Here is a 22,155-nt window from a genome sequence, read left to right on the forward strand (position 1 = left end):
TTTATTTATAGTTCTGGTGAGTCTAATTGAATTTTGAAACACTATGAAATTTCTGGACCTTCTGGTGAGTCTAATTAAACGCTATGAAATTTCTGGTAACAATTAAACTATATATTTAAAACCTATAGTGAGTTAAAACCTATTTAAAAAAATAATAATCCTTTCCTTCCTAGAAATAAAAATTCTAATTTAAGAAAAAAAGAAACAAAATAAATTTCAAGGGTTAAAAAAAGAAATTAAAATTTCTCCTCTCAATAAAATAATAACTACTTTAAGAGAAAATAAACAAAAAAATAATAACTAATTAAAATCAATCTCTCAAATGTCCGTGCCCTAGGGCACGGGATATACCCTAGTTATTTAAAACAATAAAAATTCAAATTTTGGCCATTCCCTGGAATAACATACATAGAGGAACAAGAAAACTAGATAGATACATTCTAGACAAAGAATTTGTATGACTTGCCGTGATGCTTGGTTGGTGAACCAGAATTATCGGAAACACGTATAAGAGTAAGCCAGATGTAGTTTGTGAGTGCTTTTTCGTGTTACCTAGTATTTTTCACATACATATTATACCCAAGGAAAGTGAACTTCAAGATCAAAAGTTCAAAACATTATTTCATGGTGCTTTTGAATTTTTCCCTCCTTTATTTGTCATATACAACCGTTACAAACTAAAAGACCTTCCCGCCATTTTTCTTTCTTCAATCAAAATGGCATTCAAATACATAAAACCTAACTACTATAATCTCTCTTTTAACTCCATCTTCCACAAATGCAAATCCATGGCAGAATTCAAACAAGCTCATGCCCTTCTAGTCGTCAAGGGTTTAAATCATCCACAACCCTCACTTCGACCTCTCATTTCCTTCTCTGCTCTCAATCCCTCCGGCGACATTGATTACGCTCTCTTACTCCTTTTCCGAACCCTAATTCCTCCCCAAATTTTCCTTTTCAATACTGTTATTCGAGGTCTTGCTCGATCTCCCCGTTCAGATTCTGTACCCAATTCTGTTCTATTACTTGATAGAATGGCTGAATTCAATCTCTTTCCTAATAATTTTACTTTCACTTTCCTTTTCCAAGTTTGTGCTAAGTTTGTTAGTTTAAAATTGGGTTTTCAGTTTCATGGTATGGTTGTCAAGAGATGTTTTCATGAAGATCTTTGTGTTTGTAACTCAATTATTCAGTTTTATTCTGTATGTGGTAAATTAGATGATGCTCGGAAAATGTTTGATGAAATTACCCAAAGAGATGTTGTTTCTTGGAACTCCTTGATTAATGGGTATGTTAAAAATGGAGAGATTTTCGAGGCTCTTGAGGTTTTTGAACAAATGGATGAAAGAAATGAAGTTTCTTGGAACAGTTTGATTGGTGGTCTTGTGAGGTTTGGTTATCTGGATGAAGCTCGTCGTCTGTTTAATGAAATGCCAAAGAGAAATCTTGTCACTTGGGTTGTCATAATTTCTGGGTATTCTCAAAATGGGTGGCCTAGAGAAGCTCTGGCCTTGTTTAGGGAAATGCAAATGTTGGATTTGAAACCGCATGGCCCGATCTTGGTTAGTGTTCTTTCTGCGTGTGCTCAGTTAGGAGCTTCAGATAATGGGAATTGGATTCATATTTATATTAGAAAGAATAGTATAAAGATGGATTCGATACTTTCTGCAGCTTTAATTGATATGTATGCGAAATGCGGTAACATTGATTTGGCTATGCAAGTATTTTCTTCATCTATGGAGAAAGATATATCCACTTACACAGCTGCAATTTCTGGGTTGGCATTAAATGGACAAAACGAAGAATCAGTTCGACTTTTTGAGGAGATGAAGAATTTGGGAATCAATCCTGATAATGTTTCTTTCTTGGCAGTTTTGAGTGCTTGTAGCCACATGGGTTGGGTTAAGAAAGGTTTTCATTACTTCGAATCAATGGTTGATATTCACCAAATCAAACCAGAGTTGGATCATTACACATGCATGGTTGATCTTCTTGGTCGGGCGGGTTTGTTAGAGGAAGCAGAAACATTCATAAACTCAATGTCGATAGCTCCAGATAATATTATATGGGGTGCTCTTCTAAGTGCATGTAGAATTCATGGTAATATAGAAATGGGACAAAGAGTAGGAAATTTTCTAATTGAATCTGACCCGAACCACGATGGTCGTTATGTTCTTCTTTCAAACATGTATGCAGTATCAAGTAAAGGAGATAATGCAGAAGAAATTCAGAGAACGATGAGAAGAAGAAAAGTAAAACGAGTTCCAGGCTGTAGTTCGATTGAGGTAGATGGTGTTGTTCATGAGTTTATTGCTGGGGATAGGTCCCACTATAAGACAGACGATATTTATTTGATGTGGGATGATATAGTTACAGAGATAAAGAAATTCGGGTATGCCCCGGAGACAAGTAAGGTTGTGTTTGACGTAGAAGAAGAAGAGAAGGAAACTGCAGTAGGTTACCATAGTGAGAAACTGGCTATTGCATTTGGATTCATCAGCAAAGAGCCTGGATCGGTTCTGCGAGTTGTGAAAAATATCCGTATCTGCAGTGACTGTCATTCTGCAATTAAGCTTGTTTCAAAGGTCTTTAACAGGAAGATTGTTGTTAGAGACCGGAGACGGTTTCACCATTTTGAGGGTGGGTTATGCTCTTGTAACGATTACTGGTAATGATTTGTAACACTATGTAAATTGGAGAACGATCCTCCCTCCTTGAGGAAAAAGATGTTCTTGGATGAACGAAATCATGCACACACACTGAGTCCAGTAGGAGCTCTAAACAGCAAAACGGTAATACCATCTGATCGTCAAAATAAGCGATAAGAGAAACTACATTTTTCAACGGCAAATATGCTCTCTATCATCATACAATTCATGCCCACTATGGTTTTTAACGACTGTAAAGGTTTAAAATGGAAGTAGTAATGATCATTAGAAGGTACATTCAAGTTCAACTCATTTTTTACTGAAATTTCCTTTTATGGAAATCCAAATTGACCAGAACGAAGAACAGTTATATAAGGACTCAAATGGAAGAAGATATCGGAGCTTTAGATCTCTGCTTGAAACTACGGACCTAACTTTCAAGTTGAAAAATCAAAACACATTTACACATAAGTGCAATGGGATTCAAGTAGAAGGAAGATACAAGTCGAAGATTTGAGAAGAACAAGATAGACAGGGGTATGTCTCGAATAGGAACAAGATTGCATAGTCCGTTAAGAGAAGTTTTCGGTTGCTTCAAGGTTCTATTCCTTTTCCATATTTACCTTTTAAATTTCGCTTGACTTTCATCGAAACCTTCTTATTGTACGAGAGCTTGTTAAACCCTCATGTATAGATACAGCTTGTATTTATACAAAAAATCCACCCAAATTGTGCTAAGATGAGTCAGTGACTAACATGAATTTTTCTGCAACTATACTAAGCTTCTCTAACTGTCCAAATATAATTGAGGTCTATAATTAACATTCGATCTTTCTCTATAGATCTTTTAGACCAAAGCACGTAAATATAGCTTATGACCTTCATTAGCATTCACTTAGAATAGTACAACTGCAGCTAAAACTCCATTTTGTTCTTTTCTTATTGCTTAGAAACAAAAATGAGGACAATCATTGACATTCACTGATAGGGGTGAAGTTGTTAAACTTGTCTTATCTAATCTCTTACCATATCAAGATCTCAATAAGTTCCTCTGACAATTAACAGACCATCTTGTCCTTGCTTTTGCTGTAAATGTTTCATAATTGTAGCAGGATTTTTATCTTCCATTAATGGATCTCAGGTAGGAACTTGTTGGAAAGTTTACCATATTTTCCCGAACAAATCTAAGCAAATGGACAAGATCAGATGGTTAAGATAATCCATTTCTTGTATTCAGCAGAGCTCCTACGTCTTTTTTGCTCTGAATGTGTAGGATGTCTTGATTTATTTCAAATTTTTTGCACTCACATGAGTTCTTTTTTAGATGGTCGAAATGACAAAATATATTATTATTATTAAGTAAACCATACATTCAAATTAAATCACATATATAGAGGACGACAATTACAGGGATATTTTATTACGAAAGCTTAAATTACTGAGTTTGTCTTTCAGTTGCAATACTTACAATTCTTCTGCTCTCCCGTAACTTGAAAATGCACGTTCAAGTGTTTTACTGTTATCTTTCCGATACCCATTCTTGGATTGGTTTTGTAGAGCGAGAAACTCCACGGGAATTGGTGCTACAGAGCCTTTTTGATTTGATAATTTAAGGCCTTGGGCTAACTGCTCTACTATTATATCGGAAGGAGTTTGAAGGGCAAGAGGTAGAGAAGCTTTTTACTAAAGGAATGAGCGACTGGACAACATCCGTCATAAATGGTCGGTAATCTGCTTCTTGTTGAACACATACTGCAGCAATGGCAGCTACCTGTGAAGCAATACAGGTAAACAAACAAGTCTTATTTACGTAAAGATGCAAATAGTGGTAGATAGAATATTAATATGCAATATTTACCTGAATTAGTTCCTTCTTTGAAAATTGCCCTTTTAAAGCTGGATCAACCATTTCTTCAACCTTCTCTCTGTTTGTCAACCTTGGAAGAGCCTGAGTTATTGAAAAACGAACTACTTAGACATTACAAATTAAAATTAATGCTAAAAATTGTTCAAGTTGGTATGTTTATATTGACTAGACGCTGTGATTTCTAGGAACGAATTGTAAATGTAGATAACATGGTTAAGAATTCTAAATTCTAAGACTAACCCAAGAAACGAGGACGTGTTCTCCAGGAGGTTGTTTAGTGTCGATGGGTATACGGCCTGTAATTAGCTCAAGAAGAACCACCCCATAACTGTAAACATCTGATTTCGTGCTCAGCTTACCGGTTGATGTATACCTAGAATTTGATAATCCAGAAGTTTTAGGCTAAAGATACATAATCAAATTACGATTAGATAGTGAACAGAGTCCTAATTCATCTTGGAATTTACAGTAAAGAACACTAGTGTTTGGTAGCTACTCACTCAGGGGCTAGATATCCTGTTGCAGTTCCCATGACTTGAGTAGATACCTGACCGTTGATTTTATCCGAAACAATCTTAGCCAAGCCTAAATCTGAGACTTTAGCTCTGAAGTTATAATCTAAGACGATATTGCTGCACCTGAAATCACCATGGATAATTGATGGGACTGCATTTTCATGGAGGAACTCGAGAGCTCTTGCACAATCAAGAGCAATTCTTAGCCGAGTCCCCCAATTTAGAGGTTGATTATGTGTCTTGTGTGATGGATGGAGGTGTTGTTGCAGACTACCATTAGGCATGAATTCGAAGACGAGTACTCTATGATGTTGATCAGCACAGTAACCTAGTAGCTCAACCAAGTAGGAAGAATGCAACCTGCTTAATAGATCCACCTGCATTTATGGGCAATGAAATGAAATCAAAACTTTTTAGATTTGGAAGAATTGTTACATCAAATATAATTTGTGAAGCTTTTATTGAAATTGTTGGATTAGAGAGGGAGAGAACCAGAAATGTTTTCCATAGAGAGAATCAAGTATAGAGATTAGTGAAGAACAGAAAGACCCAAACGGGAGAGAGATTGTGAACGGAGCAAAAGAGTAGGAAATGTGACTAACCTCAATTCTGAACTCCCGCTCGCCTCCTTGCTTTCCTTCTCTGTTTAACTTCTTAATTGCTGCCACAATTCCATCACCCAAAATTCCTCTGTAAACCGCTCCAAGTTTCCCTATTCCGATAACATTTTCTTCACTAAATGAATTTGTTGCGAATTCAATCTCCTTGTAAGTAAATACTTGAATTCCTGCCGATCTTCTTGTTGGCGTTTGACCTGAACTCCCACGATATAAACATCTGTTCTTCACATCTTCATACAGAACATATATATAAAGAGTTACCCATTAATCTAGCATAATATATTCATCTAACAAAGCTCAAATGGGAACCCATTAATTCAATTCAAAAATAAAGTTAGGTACCTGGGCTAGAATTGAAACTTATACTAGTACTATCAGTACTTAATTTGCGAACTCGGTCGTTCTTGTTGTTGCTGTGTTCTTTACTGCTTTCATTGCTTGCAGACTTTAGTTTGCAGAGTAAGAAGATAATTAGGAAAATGGCAAAAACTAAGAGAATTGAGATAATGGGTATGAGGACAATAGGATTTGTGATTTGAATTCCATGGTGTTGATGGTTTGGTTCATGGTTGTAGTGTTGGTGGTGGTAATGGTGATGAAGATAATCTTTTCTGTGAGAATATTGTGGTCTTTTTTGAGTACCTTCTGGAGTAGCTTCCATGGATAAAATTGAAAAGAGAAGAAGGAAGGAGAAGATTGTGTATATGATTTTGTCTTGATAGTTTAGAAGGATTAAATAATGAGGTACCACCATTTTAACACCATTGTTGAGGTTGTGTTTTATCTGTAACTGGGTGGGAGGTCAGCACTGCTTGCAGACTGAATGTCCACTAGGCTCTATTCTCTCTCTCATTCTCTCTCTCTCTCTCTCTCTCTCTCTCTCTCTCTCTCTCTTCTCTGTAACTTGTTCTGTCTCTTGTTTTGTATTACATGTTAGAATTGTCTTATTCTTGTTATCACTAACAGACAGAAAGAGTTTCTGAAACTTTAGCTCATTATACTTCAACACAAAATCAATCACAAAAACACCATTACTTGATAAATTTAGTTAACATCATTAGTTTCTTTATCTTTCTGTTTCTTTGCTTCTAGAATCTATGTTAAATCTTTAGGGAAGGGATTCCTCCATTCCTTTTTGGGTGGTCTTGGGTTTCTTTAGCCTCAAACGTTACGTCATGAGATTTTCCTTCCATTGATTAATTGACTATATGTGCCTTCCACAATCAATGTGGGATTATTCTGGGGTATACTGATTGGAAGCCAAATAAGTGAGTACATAAATATCTTATTTTATGTCTCATATTCTTTTGTGAATAGTCCCAATATATTGTTGACCCACGTTATAGTGTGGGTCAACAAAATGGTGACTCTAGTTATAGATAATGGATGGTATACTAGAGAGAAGGAGAAAGACATTAACTTCAATTTAGGATTGAGAATTGACAGAAGTATTGATAGTCGAGATGGTCCAGTAATCAATCACACATTTGTACTAACAACTCATGTGGGTGTGACACAACATTGTCATACTTCTACTATTATACGATATGATGCATATAAGTTAACTACTAGTACTATTATACAACTCATGTGGATGAAATAGAAAGCAAATAACCACTAATACTGCGATAGCGACCTAATAAATAGGACCGAAGAAAGCAGATAAATTAGTTGACTAAACTAATTAGGATAATGCATTTTAAATCTCAAACGAAGAGTCAATGGTTTACGGACAACAATCTTTTGAAAGCTAAAACGACGACATCAGATAAATAAAGTCATCGTCTTCTTTTGAAACGTATTAGGGGTCAGAATAAAACTCCAAGTATTAGGGGTCTGAATCAAGTAACCACTTATTCAATATCAATTTTGTTAATCATAAACCAAGCAGGGCCTGCTACCTAAAGTCTAGATGTTTACCCCATAAATTGACGACCATTGTCAGGTTTTGTTCACCCATGTTAAAATGTGTGATGAAGTCGTACTTAACTTATTGGTTTTCTTCAGCCATCCAGTTAGACACGGACCTGGTTGATGGGCCATAGTTCATCCATTCGGCTTTAGTCCAATGGACTTCTAATAACCCGGCCCTGATTCGACGACCCGTATCCTGCTAATCTAATTCTAAGGTAACACTAGGTCGTTGCCGAGCCTATTACTAGTGTTTAGATGGGTCCCACCTCCAAATCCTTGGTTGACTTTTCACTAGGTAGGTTGGGGAAAATTATGAAGGCAGAGGCAATAGTGCCAGATGACCTTTTTTTTTTTTGTTGAAATGCCTTATGACCTTCTGACATGAAGAAAGGATTTTTAGTGCAAAATTGGAGGGTGGAGGAGGATATTCCTAGATAGTGGCAAAATGATATTATTCTTTGTAGGGTTTTTGTACTTTATCCCATCACGATTATTTGCTAAATGAGATTACTCTTGTGAGTGATTAATAATCGAGGTTATTATTTAGATATATTATCAAAAATACATAAGTTATGTTCGAACATTAAAATAGAATGTGATTATAAAAAAGAACACTCTTACAATGTATAAATGCAATGTTTATTACTTGATTTAGTCATGGATAAGATTTTTTGAGGCAATTGCATTTATTTTTGAACGTCGAACACTATCTTAATGGGTTTATAGAAATAATAACTATAAAAAAGATAGGTCAATTAGGAAAATAAATTCAATTTTTTTTTTCTTTTGAAGCTTGACTACAGTTCAACAAAATCATTACAAAAGAATTGATAAATCATCAAGATGAGAGAAGCGGGACAATCGCCTGAAATTAAACATTCTAAATTATCGGGCCGACAACACATTTAAACTAGTAGCCTAAAGCCTATTAAATTACTTTATTTATACCGTAAAGAACCTAAGTTCAATAAACTATGTATTCCACTTCCGTTGAGAATCGAACCTGAGACTTCTAGAGTTTCAGAGTTTATGTCAACACTATCAAACATCAACAACTTAGACAACCAAGTATTGACTGAAAGAAAACTCAATTACTAATTAGTGCCGAGGAATTTTCTAAATATTTAAGATTAGTTTTGTTTTGGCCCTTGACCAAGTTGTCTTTTTGGCTCTCATGAGTGTATATAGTTCCTTTTGGCCTTTATAAGTGTTTGTTAGCTCGTTTTGGCCTTCATAAGTGTTTGTTAGTTCGTTTTGGCCTCTACGACCATTTTATTTTATTTTTTCTAAGAATACCCTTGTGGTGTTATTATAGATGTTCTTAAAATATATCCATCTTATTAGTTTTCTCTCCACATCATCATACTTTCCACCTAGCATCTTCTTCTTCATAGACCATAGTGGTTGGTGGACAACCTTTTCTCGCCGACGATCTTTTCCGACCACCAACTTAAAAAAAAAATTTCTTCTTCTCTCACCACCATCACCTTGGCTTCTCTCTCTCTCCCTCCCTCCCTCCCTCTCCCCGCCTACATTAACCCCTTAGTGAAAAAGAGTTTCTTAATGGAAGCTAATGTTGTGATGGTGATGAGAGAAGTATACAATTTTTTTTTTCTTTAAGTTGTCCGGAAAAGATGTCCAGCGACCATGAAGAAGTAGATGTGAGGTAGAAGAGAGAAAAATAATGAAGTGGATTATTTTAAAACACTTTAACTACAATAATGTCACAAGGGTTTTCTGAAAAAGAAAAAATAGTTTTGGAAGTCAAAACAGACTGTCGACCACTTATGAAAGTCACAATTGTGACCTAGTCACGAATTAGAGATTAAAACAAAATTAACTCGAACATTAGTGGAAATTCTTTTAGTATAATAGTCTTGTTTGAGAAACATAAATACGAAGTAAATAAATAGATGCTAGAAAAACAATCCTTGTAACAATAACAAGAAAATAAGTAGGAAGAAATTGTGAAACACCAAAGGAAAACTCCTCCACCTGCCCATCTCTTCTTTCAAAATTCTAATCTACCACAACATATCCGAAACCTCTATCCAAATTCACAGGTAATACACGCTCACATGGATTCCTCCCTCCCTCCTCCAAACAACTTTAATCACGTGATCATCTCACTATCACTCACGTGGGGACCATTTCTCAATAATAAGATACTACTAATTAGGTGACACGCCTTGACGGTTACGTCTCCCTCCCTCCCTCCCGTGATCAAGACCAACTTTTGCCCTAACAAATTTGTGACCGTTACCCTACAACCACAATGTAACAAAAAAAAGATAGGATCTCTATAGTTTTTTTTTTTTTTGTTGAAGAAGGATCTCTATAGTTGAGCTGACTAATAAGATAAGAGATATTTTGGTCTTTTCACATTACAATAAAAAAAAAAAAAATAGCTCTTGTCCTATTAGGCGGAGTACACCTTAGAGTCCCTCTATCAGCGTTTGTAACACATATTATATCAAGAACAGACCTATAACAATGACTTCTATATGTCTACCATTCAAAATCGCCTTCACTACCATCAACAATAAAAACTTGTTACAGGCACTAGATTTGCCTATCAAGCTCTCCTACCTCAAATGTTCAAGCCGACCTAACTCGGTATCATGTGAGACATGAAACTCATGTAAGTCTTTTGAGATAAGACTGCTATGTTATCTTATCGAATTTTATATTTAGTTTGTCATATTCAGTTCTGAACAACAATTTCTATTATACAATATAAATTTGTTTAACACGTCAAATTTAACAATACGTATTTCAGAGACGAGAAAAATGGTGATGAATACTTCTAGATCAATAATCACAAACAACTTCGACGAACTTAAACTAAGAGTAGAACAAGTAAAACTTAGCAAACTCTGACGAAATTCTTATGTTGTTTGTCATGATTCGCAGTCCAATTGATTAGAATGACTAGATTCACGAATCGCAACAAGCCACATAGGATTTATGTCTAGAGGTTGTCTAGTTTTTCTCATTCCGTAACATTTTAATATGTTGTAACTCCTTGACGACCAAGCGTGTTTTTTTTGCTGGTAGAGAGAATTATTGATATCAATGCGTATTATAAGCATGTCGGATGACAAGAAAAATCTTTCTTGTAGTGGTACGCTCTATACTTTAGGCTCTGGGTTGTGGAAAGTCTTTCTCGACATTCCTTACCAACTTACTCGTACAACTCTTATTGTGCCTAGTGTGATTGTTAGTGGATCTCTTCATTGAAGGGCAACTCATGCGCCTGGTGTGCTTGTTAATGGAGCTCTTCATTGGATGGCAACTCCCGTTGTCAAAGGACGGAGAGTCACCTATAATGTTATAGTTTCTTTTGATATGGTTGATGAGATATTCAAGGAAGTGCTGATACCAAAATATTTGAATGTAACATTTTCGATACCAAAAGATTTGAATGAAGCATTCTCGACACCATCAATAAAAGTGGGTGTTTTGAAGGAGTGGCTTTGCTTATTTGATAATATATGGAAGGTTGGTACTGATGTATGGGTGATGAAGGAGTATGGGGTGAGTGAGTCTTGGACTAAGCTGTTCACCATTCCTGTAAGAATTACTCAATCTCCAATTTTATTTCCAATACTTGTTATTTGATTACAAATGTGTATTTATACACTTTAGAGATAGAAAGATAGAATTCTGTTATTATAACAGATTTATAACAACCTAAGATAGAATTAGTTACTTAACTAGAATTAGTTACTAACAATCTTCTTTAATCCTATTTCAGGAATTGTGGCTGCCTTCAGACTCCATCAGATGACTGCCTCCAGAATACATTGGGTGCCTTTAGTCTGCACAGGACTTTATTTATTTGGGTTTCTCTTATTGACTTTGACCAGACCATTAGGTTTGAAGTATAAAAGGTTTTCTTAAAAACCTAATCCTATTTTCTCTTCTCTGCTTCTCTGAGAAACCCTAGCCGTACTGTTACCTCTTCTTCATCTCTTCCTTATCTCTCTTATAGTTAACAATTCCCATTAGTGATAACATTCCATTCTTTTGGCCTCTTAAGTGTTTAGAAAATGGTGACATGTTGATAACATTCGATTCTCTATATTTAAAATTAGGAGTTTTCTATATTTTGAAAGATATTTTATAGTTATATAACATCAAGAATTTCTATATTTTAGAATTTTTAAGTAATTTAAGAGTTTCTATATTTTAAAATTTATAAGTAATTTAGGAGTCTCTATGTTTTTATATTTCTAAATAGGGAGTCTTAGTTGAAGTCTTATTAGGAATCCTAGTTGGAGTCTAAATTGTCTAGTTGTAACCTATATATATATGGTTGGTTGATTTTATAGTAGTTAAGATATGAATCTTAAAGTTATTAATAAAGTTTTATGTCAATATCACGTATATCTTTGGATGGTCTTAAGTAAGACTTGAAGGTTCTTATCACATTTTACGTTCCACCCACACAACAAAAGAAAAGAGTAAACTCTTGGAACTTCTTTCAACATAAAAAAAAAAAAAAAAAAAAAAAAAAAAAAAAAGAAAAAAGAAAGAAACTCTTATGTGCCACTTAACCCTAAGTCGGTCATCTCAAGGTTGTAGCAAAAATTAGGGCATTAATTGGTAAGCTAAAAAGGACTACTATTTAACTTAACCGACTTTCTTTGGTATACAAATATTTGTCCCCTTCCCCTAAAACCCTTCTTCTATTATTAACCAGAAGATATTTTCTCTACGTCTAGAGGTTCTCTGATCGTTGTTTCTTAAAAAAAAAAAAAAGTATGACGACAAACATTAAAAAACGTCGACGTTCTATATTCATAAAACTCCCAGATGAAATCATCACGAAGGTACTTTCAATGTTACCGGTGAAATCTATCTATAGATTCAAGTCAGTATCGAAGAAATTGAACTCTTTATTCTCTGATCCTTATTTCCTTAAACTTCATTATACTCGACCTATTCAACAAGACAAGTTTAGTCTCGTTGTCGTATACTGTAACAAAGTGTACTTAATTGATTATGAATCAATGTGCACTTACCCGTTCATCTCTATTCCATCTAATGATAAACTACGCTTAGTTGGTTCTTGTAATGGTTTGATCTGTTATACTTCTGGAAGTCATATTCGACACAGAATTAACCTTTGGAACCCATCTACTGGTGAATATAGAGAATTACCATCACCACCACCAATAGTTGAAACTGACTTACCATATTTCAATGTTATCTCATGTGGGATCGGTTTAGGTTATGATTGCGAAGCTGACGATTATAAGATTTTGCGTATTGTAAGCATGTTAGATGACAAGAATAATCTTTCTTGTAGTGGTACGCTCTACACTTTAGGCTCTGACTCGTGGAAAGTCTTCCCCGACATCCCTTACCAACTTAGTCTTACAGCTCTTGTTGAGTCTGGGCTTGATAATGAGCATGTGCTTGTTAATGGAATTCTTATTCATACGAAAATGACAACTCCTGTGGCTGGTGTGCTTGTTAATGGAGCTCTTCATTGGATGGCAACTCCCTTTGTCGAAGGATGTAAAGCCAACTATAATGTTATAATTTCTTTTGATATGGTTGAGGAGGTATTCAAGGAAGTGTCTATGCCAAAAGATTTGAATGAATATTCCTCAATACCATCGAAACAATCGAAAGGCGTGGGTGTTTTGAACGAGTTCCTTTGCTTATTTGATATTACATGGAGGGTTCGTACTGATGTATGGGTGATGAAGGAGTATGGGGTGAGTGAGTCTTGGACTAAACTGTTCACCATTCCCATACATAATGATAACATTCGATTTTTTTGGCCGATTAAGTGTTTAGAAAATGGTGACATGTTGTTAATCAGAGATGGGGAGTGCTTAAATTTATATGACATGAAGAAAAGAACTACGACTTCTAAGGTAGGTACCTCGAGTGATTTTCAAGCAGTGACTTGTGTTAGGAGCTTAATTTCACTAAATTCTGGAATTTATTTGAAGGAAGATTTGTAAAAAAAGGAAGCAACGACAAAGAAACTTACAAGGACAAATCTATCATTGAGTTCGCGATTATTAATGTTGTAATTTATTTGCTAACACTATATTCGAATTAGTGTTTTCATATTTTGTATCTTTTATCATGTCATCGTTCTTTATTATGTTCACCACTTCAATAGTTTTAGAAATAAAAACGATTATAGGCCTAGTGGTCTTAAGGAACTGATAAAGAGAATTTTTCGTCGTGTCATTCCTAGTCCACCATAATTCCATGAGAAGATACTCATTCTTCTGTAAGCTTTGCGGTAGCCGAAATTGATAACATTGTTGAAGGGTTTGAGATCTATCAAACCGATCTCTTGAGTTGTCTACGCAATCGTTCATTTCCATTCTCCGGAGGGTGCAACCATATGTGATCGTTTTTTATTGATTGGTCGTCAATGTCTCGTACGACCAGAAACTACCTATAACTATTGCGGGTGTCACCACAAGAGGTTGTCCGCAGCGGCCTAAAGTTCGTGTTTCTCGGCTTTCCGCATATGTGGCACTTAACCCTAAGTCTGTCATCTCAAGGTTATAACATAACTTAGGGCATTAACTGGTAACCTATAAAAGGAACCGACCTTTAAACTCTCCCCCCTTTGGGTTAGGCCTGTAAACGGTAGCTTATCGGATCGGATATAGGCATATTCGTATCCGATAAGCTATCCGAATATCCGTATCCGATAATTATCCGACAGATATTATAAATCAATATCCGAATCCGATAATATGAACAGATATCGAATAATATCAGTATCCGAAACTTTAACAAAATTTCAAATTTTTGACCATTAGATCTAAATAATAAATCGCAACCATAGATGTTATATATTATTATGAATAAATTTAATCTTTTATTTTTTTCTATATTACTTATCGGATCGAATACTAGTGTATCCGTATCCGATAAGCAGATATCCGATAAGGAATAACCGAATCCCTATCCGACATCCGAAATTTCAGATATTTTTTTAAAAATCGAAAGGGATGCGGATCGGATGTCGAATATTCGGATATCTATTGACAGGCTTACTTTGGGTTATAAATATTTGTCCTCTTCCCCTAAACCCTTCTTCTATCATTAACCACCAAATATTTGTCCTCTTCCCCTTAACCCTTCTTCTATCATTAACCACCAAATACCATAAGGTTATAGCAAAAATTAGGGCATTAAGTGGTAACCCTTCTTCTAATCGTTGTTTCTAGACAAAGTATGACGACAAAGACTGAAAAAGGTATGTTCATCCCAGATGAAATCATGACGAAAATACTTTCAATGTTAGAGGTGAAATCTATCCATAGATTCAAGTCTATATCGAAGAAATTCTGCTCTTTAATCTCCGATCCTTATTTCATTAAACTTCATTATACTCAAGCTATTCAACAAGACAAAGTTAGTCTCCTTCTCAATTACTGCAACATGGTATACTTAATTGATCATGATTCATTGACATCTAATAAATCTTTTGTAAACAACCCATTCGTCTCTCTTCGATCTAATAATATACACTTAGTTGGTTCTTGTAATGGTTTGATCTGTTATACTTCTGGAAGTTATATTAGACATAGTATTAACCTTTGGAATCCATCTACTCATGAATATAAACAACTACCATCACCACCACCAATAGTTGAAACTGACTTACCATATTTCAAATTTATCTCGTGTGGGATCGGTTTAGGTTATGATTCCAAAGCTGACGATTATAAGATTTTGCTTATTGGAATCAAGTCGGATCACATGAATAATCTTTCTTATAGTGCTACACTTTATGGTTTACGCTCTGGGTCGTGGAAAGGCATCCCTTGCAAATTTATTGTTACATCTTTTATTGTGTCTTTAACGCCTGCTAATGATGGAGATTTTTATTGGACGGGAACTCCTATACCTGGTATACTCGTTAATGGAGCTCTTCATTGGTTGGCAACTTCCTCTGTCGAAGGACGGAGAGCCACTCATTATGTCATAGTTTCTTTTGATATGGTTGATGGGATATTCAAGGAAGTGCCACTGCCAAAAGATTCCAATGGAAAACTCTTAAAATCATCGACAACATTGGGTGTTCTGAACGAGTATCTTTGCTTAATTGATAATATATCGAAGGTTTGTACTGATGTATGGGTGATGAAGGAGTACGGAGTGAGTGAGTCTTGGACTAAACTGTTCGCCATTCCCACATATTGTCATAACATTCGATCCATTTGGCCGATTAAGTGTTTAGAAAATGGTAACATGCTGTTACATAGAGATGGGGATGGCTTAGAATTATATGACATGCAGAAAAGAACTACAATAATTAAGCTAAGTACCATAACTCGCTTTGAAGCAATGACTTGTGTCAGAAGTTTAGTTTCACTAAATTCTGGAACTTATTTGAAGGAAGATCACTCGTACAAAAGGAAGCAACAACAAGGGAAGAAGTAGAAGAAACTTACAAGGATAAATCTACCATGAGTTCACGACTATTAGTTTATATGCTAACAATATATTCAAATTAGAATTTCAATTTGGCCCCGACTTTGGGGCATAAAGAATAATTTCTGGAAAATAAATACATTTTATTCCTTGATGGTTTACAAAAGAAATATAAGACTCTATTTATAGGTTGCAATACTACTAGTTTATAATTTTACTAGTTCCTAATATTTTACTAGTTTCTAATAGTTTATACTAATATATTTATTAGTTACTAATTTCTTACTAGTTTCTAATATTTGATATTTCCTAATATCTCAATATAATCACAATATTATATGGGATATCTTAACATATAGAAAGATAATTAAACACTCCCCCTCAAGTTGGTGCATAGATATCGGACATGCCTAACTTGTCTACCATTTTCGAAAATATTCGACTTGAATGCTTTGGTAAGAACATCAAGCAATTGATCTTCGGATCGGATCTTTGGTAACTCTACAATGTTGTCTTCCAACTTTTCTTTAATAAACCATCGATCCACCTCAACATGCTTTGTGCGGTCGTGCTGGACTGGATTGTGAGCAATATCACATGCTGCTTTATTGTCATAATATAATTGAATTGGTCTTTTAGACGGATATCCTAAATCATCCAAGAGGAGTTGTAACCATAACACTTCACATATGCCATTAGCCATACCTCTAAATTTAGACTCTGCACTTGAACGTGCAACAACGTTCTGCTTTTTACTTCTCCACGTAACAAGATTTCCACCAACAAAGGTAAAATATCCTGCAGTTGATCGCCTACCATTTACTTCTCCGACCCAATCTGCATCAGTATATACATCAATAGTTCGACAACTCGAATTTTTAGTAAACAAAATACCTTTTCCAGGACCCGCCTTCAAATATCTCAAAATGCGTAAAACAACATTCATGTCGGGATTGTGCATAAATTGACTAACAATACTTAACGCATATGCAAGATCTGGTCTCGTGCGCGCCAAGTACATCAACCTTCCAATCAGTCGTTGATATCTTCCTTTATCAACCGGTATCTGATTAGACTCCACGAACAACTTTAATCCTTCTCCGACAGGTGTATCAATTGGTTCACATGCTGACATACCCACCTCATGCAACAAATATAAAGTATACTTTCTTTGGGATAGGTAAATTCCATTACTAGATCGAGATACTTCAATTCCAAGAAAGTATTTCAACGGACCAAGGTCTTTCATCTCAAACTCTTTAGATAAGTAATTTTGTAAAGCCTTCCGTTCTTCAGGATCATCCCTAGTAACCACCATGTCATCAACATATACAATAAGTGCTGTGAGTTTTTCTTTCTGCCTTTTTATAAATAAGGTATGGTCAGAATTGCTTTGGCGATACCTGAATCCTTCATAGCCTTTGTAAACCTTCCAAACCACGCTCTTGGTGATTGTTTTAATCCATACAATGACTTTTTCAATCTACATATTTTCTGTTTATGTATTTCTGGTATCTTGCATCCCGGTGGAAGGTCCATATAGACTTCTTCTAATAGTTCTCCATGCAAAAAAACACTCTTTACATCAAAATGTTGTAGTGACCAATCTAAATTTGTTGCTAACGATAATAAGTTGCGGACAGTTTTGATTTTCGCAACTAGAGCAAATGTCTCTGTGTAATTGACTTCATAAGTTTCAGTGTAGCCTTTTGCCACTAGTCTCGCTTTGTAACGTTCAATTGTACCATCTGCTTTATACTTCACTGAATAATCCACCGACATCCCACTGGATTTTTATCATCTGGACGATCAACTAGCTCCCAAGTGTCATTCTTTTGTAAGGATTTCATCTCCTCATTCATAGTTGCTTTCCATTTTGAATCAGATAAGGCTTCCTGCACGTTGTTAGGAATATATACAATATATAATTGATTTACAAATGACTTATTTGATTCTGACAACCGATGATCTGACACATAATGACTCATAGGATATTTGACTCTACTAGACAACTCAGGTTCATATGTCTGTTTAGGAATACCTCTGGTTTGACGCGACGGTAATATTTTCTTAGGTGGTTCAGAAGGTGTTTATGGAACATCCTCGACAACTGATTAGTTTGGTGTATTACTATCCTTTGGTTCAACGACTTCAATTGGAGATACATCCACAATTTGTTCAACGATTTCATCAACACTTTCTTCCATTACCGATTCAGGTGTTGGCAATTCTTCAATTTCAATTTCAATTTCAATTTCAGCTCTAATTATTTCCCCTGGAATCAAATTTACTTCAATATTAGATCCAATGTTGTTCTTTTTTACGTGATTATCCGTTTCTTCATAATCAAAAGTCAGAACTTTCTGCTTGGTTTTCTCCCCCTGAAGTTCAGACTCAGGTGAAAAATACTTAGAATCTTCATTAAAGATAACATCCGATGTAACAAACATTCGCTTAGTTGGAGGATGATAACATCTGTACCCTTTCTGATTTGCAGCGTACCCTACAAATATACATCTTAATGCCCTTGGAGTTAATTTTGTACGTTGGTGCTCATGAAGATGAACAAATGCTACACACCCAAAAACACTGGGAGGTAAATTAGAAACTGACGGAGAGGTTGTAACATCTTATAGAGCTTTAAAAGAAGTCTTAAACTCAATAGTACTAGAATGTACTCTATTAATTAAATAGGTTGCAACAAAAAGTGCTTCTCCCCAATAAGATAATGACATATGTGCTTCGTCGATCAACATAGCCCTGATAACTTTTAACAAGTGACGATTCTTTCTTTCAGCGACTCCATTTTGTTGAGGGGTATCTGGACAAGTAGTTTGATGAACCATACTATGGGAAACCAAATAAGTTTGAAGTTCATGATGCATATACTCTCCTCCGTTGTCACTACGAAGTATCTGGACATTCTTGTTGTACTGAATACTAAACAGTTTATGAACTTTCTGAAATAATAACTTTACCTCACTTTTAGATTTCATCAAACACACCCAAGTCATCCTAGTACGATCATTAATAAAGGTAACAAACCACCGTGCCCCACCCAAACTAGGAACCTTAGATGGACCCCAGACATCGGAATGTAAGATCATAAAAGGTGTTGGACTTTTATTTAAATTTAACGGAAACGATGCACGATGACTTTTTGCCAGTGCACAAACATCACATTGAAAACTTGAAACATCGCATTTAATAAATAACGATGGAAATAATTTCTTAAGGTAACCGAAGGAGGCATACCCCAGACGTCGATGCCATAACCATATTTCATTTTTATTTTTTATTTCAGAATTGCTCACTATTAATGCCTGACTCAATTTACTAGAGCTTTCAGATACTAAATCCAAGTAATACAACTTTCCTCGCCTAACTCCATAACCAATTGTTTGCCTTATCCGGATGTCCTTAAATACACAAAATTCAAGCCAAAAGATGACAACACAAAATAGAGTGGTGGTTATTTGAGACACTGATAATAAATTATGATCTAAAGATGGGACAACCAAAACAGAGTCTAAGTTCAATGTATTCGTTAGAGTTATAGGTCTTTCCCCTACAACAAGGTCGGAGGTGCCATTGGCAGTAGAGACATATTTATGTGAAGATTGGTTAATAGTTGAGACCTGTCTAGAATCAAAAGTCATATGATCTGTAGCACCAGAATCAATTATCCAAGTACTATTCGAAACATGTGTAGACGTATTTAAAGTCTTGCCTACATTACCTGTAGTAGCTACCGTCAATGAAGCTTGCTTAACAGTTGGATCTACAAGAGTCTTTTTAGAGTTTTTCTTTCGATTTTGATCCCAACATTCTGGATAGCCTAATAGTTCATAACAATGACTTTTGGTATGACCAATTTTGTTGCATTGAGTACACTTATAAGTAGTTTTGTCAGATTGACCAACAACTTGAGCAAAATTTGAATTTGCCTTATTGTGAGTCATTATTGCGGAAGCATTAGTTGCCCTTATCTTTAGCTAAACCGGAAAAACAATATGAAGATGAAGATGAAGACTCTTACTCTTTCAATCAATATAAATTTATAAAAAAAAAAATTAAAAAAGTACCAAACTAAAATTGATCAAAGAACTTGTTTTATTCCTTGATGGTTTACAAAAGAAATATAAGACTCTATTTATAGAGTTGCAATACTACTAGTTTCTAATTTTACTAGTTCCTAATATTTTACTAGTTTCTAATAGTTTATACTAATATATTTACTAGTTTCTAATTTCTTACTAGTTTCTAATATTTGATATTTCCTAATATCTCAATATAGTCACAATATTATATGTGATATCTTAACTATCTGTCACTATTATATAGATATTTCAACAAATGCTCTCATAAATTGTTACCCTCTCTCTCACTATCTGTCTTTATTGCTCTCACTATATATGTCCCTCGATCTCTAACTGTTTCTCTCTCAATCTCTTATTGTTTCTCTCCCCCTCTCCCTCTCTCTCATTGTTCCCCCCCCCTCCCCCCCCCCCCCCCCCCCTCTCATTGTTTCCCCCTCACTCTCATTGTTTCTGATAAGAATCTAAGTCCTTTAGGCCAGCCAAAGATAAACGTAATACTAGTGAAAAAAAATTTATTAATAACTTCAAGATTCATCTCTAACTACTATGAACTCAGCCATATATAGGCTACAACCAAACAATTTAGACTCCAACTAGAACTCAATATTTAGTAATAAAGAAATAAAGAAACTCCTAAATTACTTAGAAACTCTAAAATATAAAAACTCCTGATATTATATTATAGAATATCTTCCTACATGTAGAAACTCCTAATTTATAGATAATATCTTTCTCTATCAGTTTCTCTCTTCCTCAGAAAGACGACTCCGGCTAAGGCAAGTGTTCCCGTCGCCTGAACCATACCTTGAGAAAGTTTCTAGCAAATCCCTTCCAGAATTTTGTGGTCACAAAATGTTTCATGACCACGGAATCTGCGATCTCCACGAAGAGATCTATATAGACCGCAAGAGAGAGTGAGAGATAGAGACTGTGATAAAGAGAGATAAAGACTATGAGAGTGAAACATATAGTGAGCGGGAAAGGGGGAGAGAGAGAAGATGAGCATTATGAGGCTTGATCGATGTCAATTTTTGGATGCAAAAAAGAATATGTCATGTAAATTAATGTTTAGGCTAATTTCTTATGCTCCAGAGATTTTTATTTATTCTCCAAAGTCACGGCCTACAGTTTTTACACGAAGTGCTGAAATTTCAAGAATTCCAAACATCTTTACAAAGTTATTAAACTATAGCGGTATCTTTCATCATGGCATAGTTAGTTTTTATGTTTAAAAAATCAAATGATATAAGGAAAGGCAAGCCCTAGATAATCAACACAACATCCATACTTTTGTAATATAACGTTTGGTCACCAGGTTTTCCTTCCGCTGATAAACTCACTAATTGTCCCTTCCGTTATTTCAGCTTATACTGATCAAAAGCGAAGGAACTCATTGCATTTTGTCTAAATTGCTTTCATGGTGAAGAGAGAACCAAGAGTAAAGAGTACATAAATTTGAAGCACTCTCCATTAGTTTTGGAAAGAGATCTTTTTAGCTCTAATACCCCTCCTAAGCATGGGAGAATCATCTCAACAACCCTCAATATCCATAAGATTAACCTAGAGGATAATTACGTGGGGACGAAATTATTTATTGGAAAGAGTCTCATTTATGTTAGACTAGATTAGTTTTTTAAAAGAGCAAACCTTTCTCTCGGTCTAGTAGACTGGAATTTTTTTCTAGAAAGATGTAATATATGGATTATTGGTACCAGGCAGCACTCAAAAAGTCGAAATTTACATAATAGATAACATCGATTCTGAAGAAAACGATAAGACTAATAAAGGTACCCATGTGAAAATTCATGTTGGCAAAGCCAAAGAATAAATTAAAGTCTTGACCTCTACAATTATTTGCTCATCCAAACTGAAACTAGTTTAAATATTCATTGACGTCTAATTTCCGGAGTGACGTTAGGCCCCAAAAAGATTGAAGAATTATCAAAATTTATTGCTTGGCCAAAAAATCTGCATACTCGGACATAATTAGTAGGATCACAATTAAATTATTATGATTTGCCTCTCTAAAAATAATTAGGTCACCAAGTAGATGAGAGAGCTTTTTTT

At 35.1% G+C, this 22,155-nt stretch overlaps 3 protein-coding genes and 1 pseudogene across 4 annotated transcripts; 3 read left to right on the plus strand and 1 right to left on the minus strand.

Moving 5' to 3' along the window:
• Positions 1 to 788: 788 nt before the first annotated feature.
• On the plus strand, positions 789 to 2,672 carry LOC147570064 (pentatricopeptide repeat-containing protein At5g66520 pseudogene; annotated as a pseudogene).
• A 274-nt stretch (positions 2,673 to 2,946) lies between these two features.
• Positions 2,947 to 6,886, minus strand: LOC147570065 (putative serine/threonine-protein kinase PBL7). Of its 2 annotated transcripts, none has more exons than XM_086656627.1 (6): positions 5,993 to 6,886; positions 5,633 to 5,880; positions 5,016 to 5,407; positions 4,756 to 4,888; positions 4,507 to 4,596; positions 2,947 to 4,419 (listed from the first exon to the last, which is right to left on the minus strand). In XM_086656627.1, the coding sequence occupies exons 1-6, from the start codon at positions 6,402 to 6,404 to the stop codon at positions 4,258 to 4,260; spliced, it is 1,437 nt and encodes a 478-aa protein (XP_086512753.1). In that variant the 5' UTR covers positions 6,405 to 6,886; the 3' UTR covers positions 2,947 to 4,257. The 2 variants fall into 2 exon arrangements, with proteins under 2 accessions (XP_086512753.1, XP_086512754.1); XM_086656628.1 differs by having other exon boundaries at positions 5,633 to 5,844; positions 5,993 to 6,561.
• Positions 6,887 to 12,269: 5,383 nt separating this feature from the next.
• Positions 12,270 to 13,656, plus strand: LOC147570066 (F-box/kelch-repeat protein At3g06240-like). The gene has a single exon (XM_086656642.1). It carries the CDS (start codon positions 12,331 to 12,333, stop codon positions 13,543 to 13,545), a length of 1,215 nt encoding a protein of 404 aa, XP_086512768.1. The 5' UTR covers positions 12,270 to 12,330; the 3' UTR covers positions 13,546 to 13,656.
• Positions 13,657 to 14,785: 1,129 nt separating this feature from the next.
• On the plus strand, positions 14,786 to 15,997 carry LOC147570067 (F-box/kelch-repeat protein At3g06240-like). Its single transcript, XM_086663815.1, has one exon. The coding sequence runs from the start codon at positions 14,786 to 14,788 to the stop codon at positions 15,995 to 15,997; it is 1,212 nt and encodes a 403-aa protein (XP_086519941.1).
• The last annotated feature ends 6,158 nt before the right edge of the window (positions 15,998 to 22,155 follow it).

The sequence above is a fragment of the Eschscholzia californica genome, unplaced genomic scaffold (genome assembly GCF_041429995.1).
Source record: "Eschscholzia californica isolate CP2 unplaced genomic scaffold, dmEscCali1.0.p SCAF_1, whole genome shotgun sequence".
Lineage (NCBI taxonomy): Eukaryota > Viridiplantae > Streptophyta > Magnoliopsida > Ranunculales > Papaveraceae > Eschscholzia > Eschscholzia californica.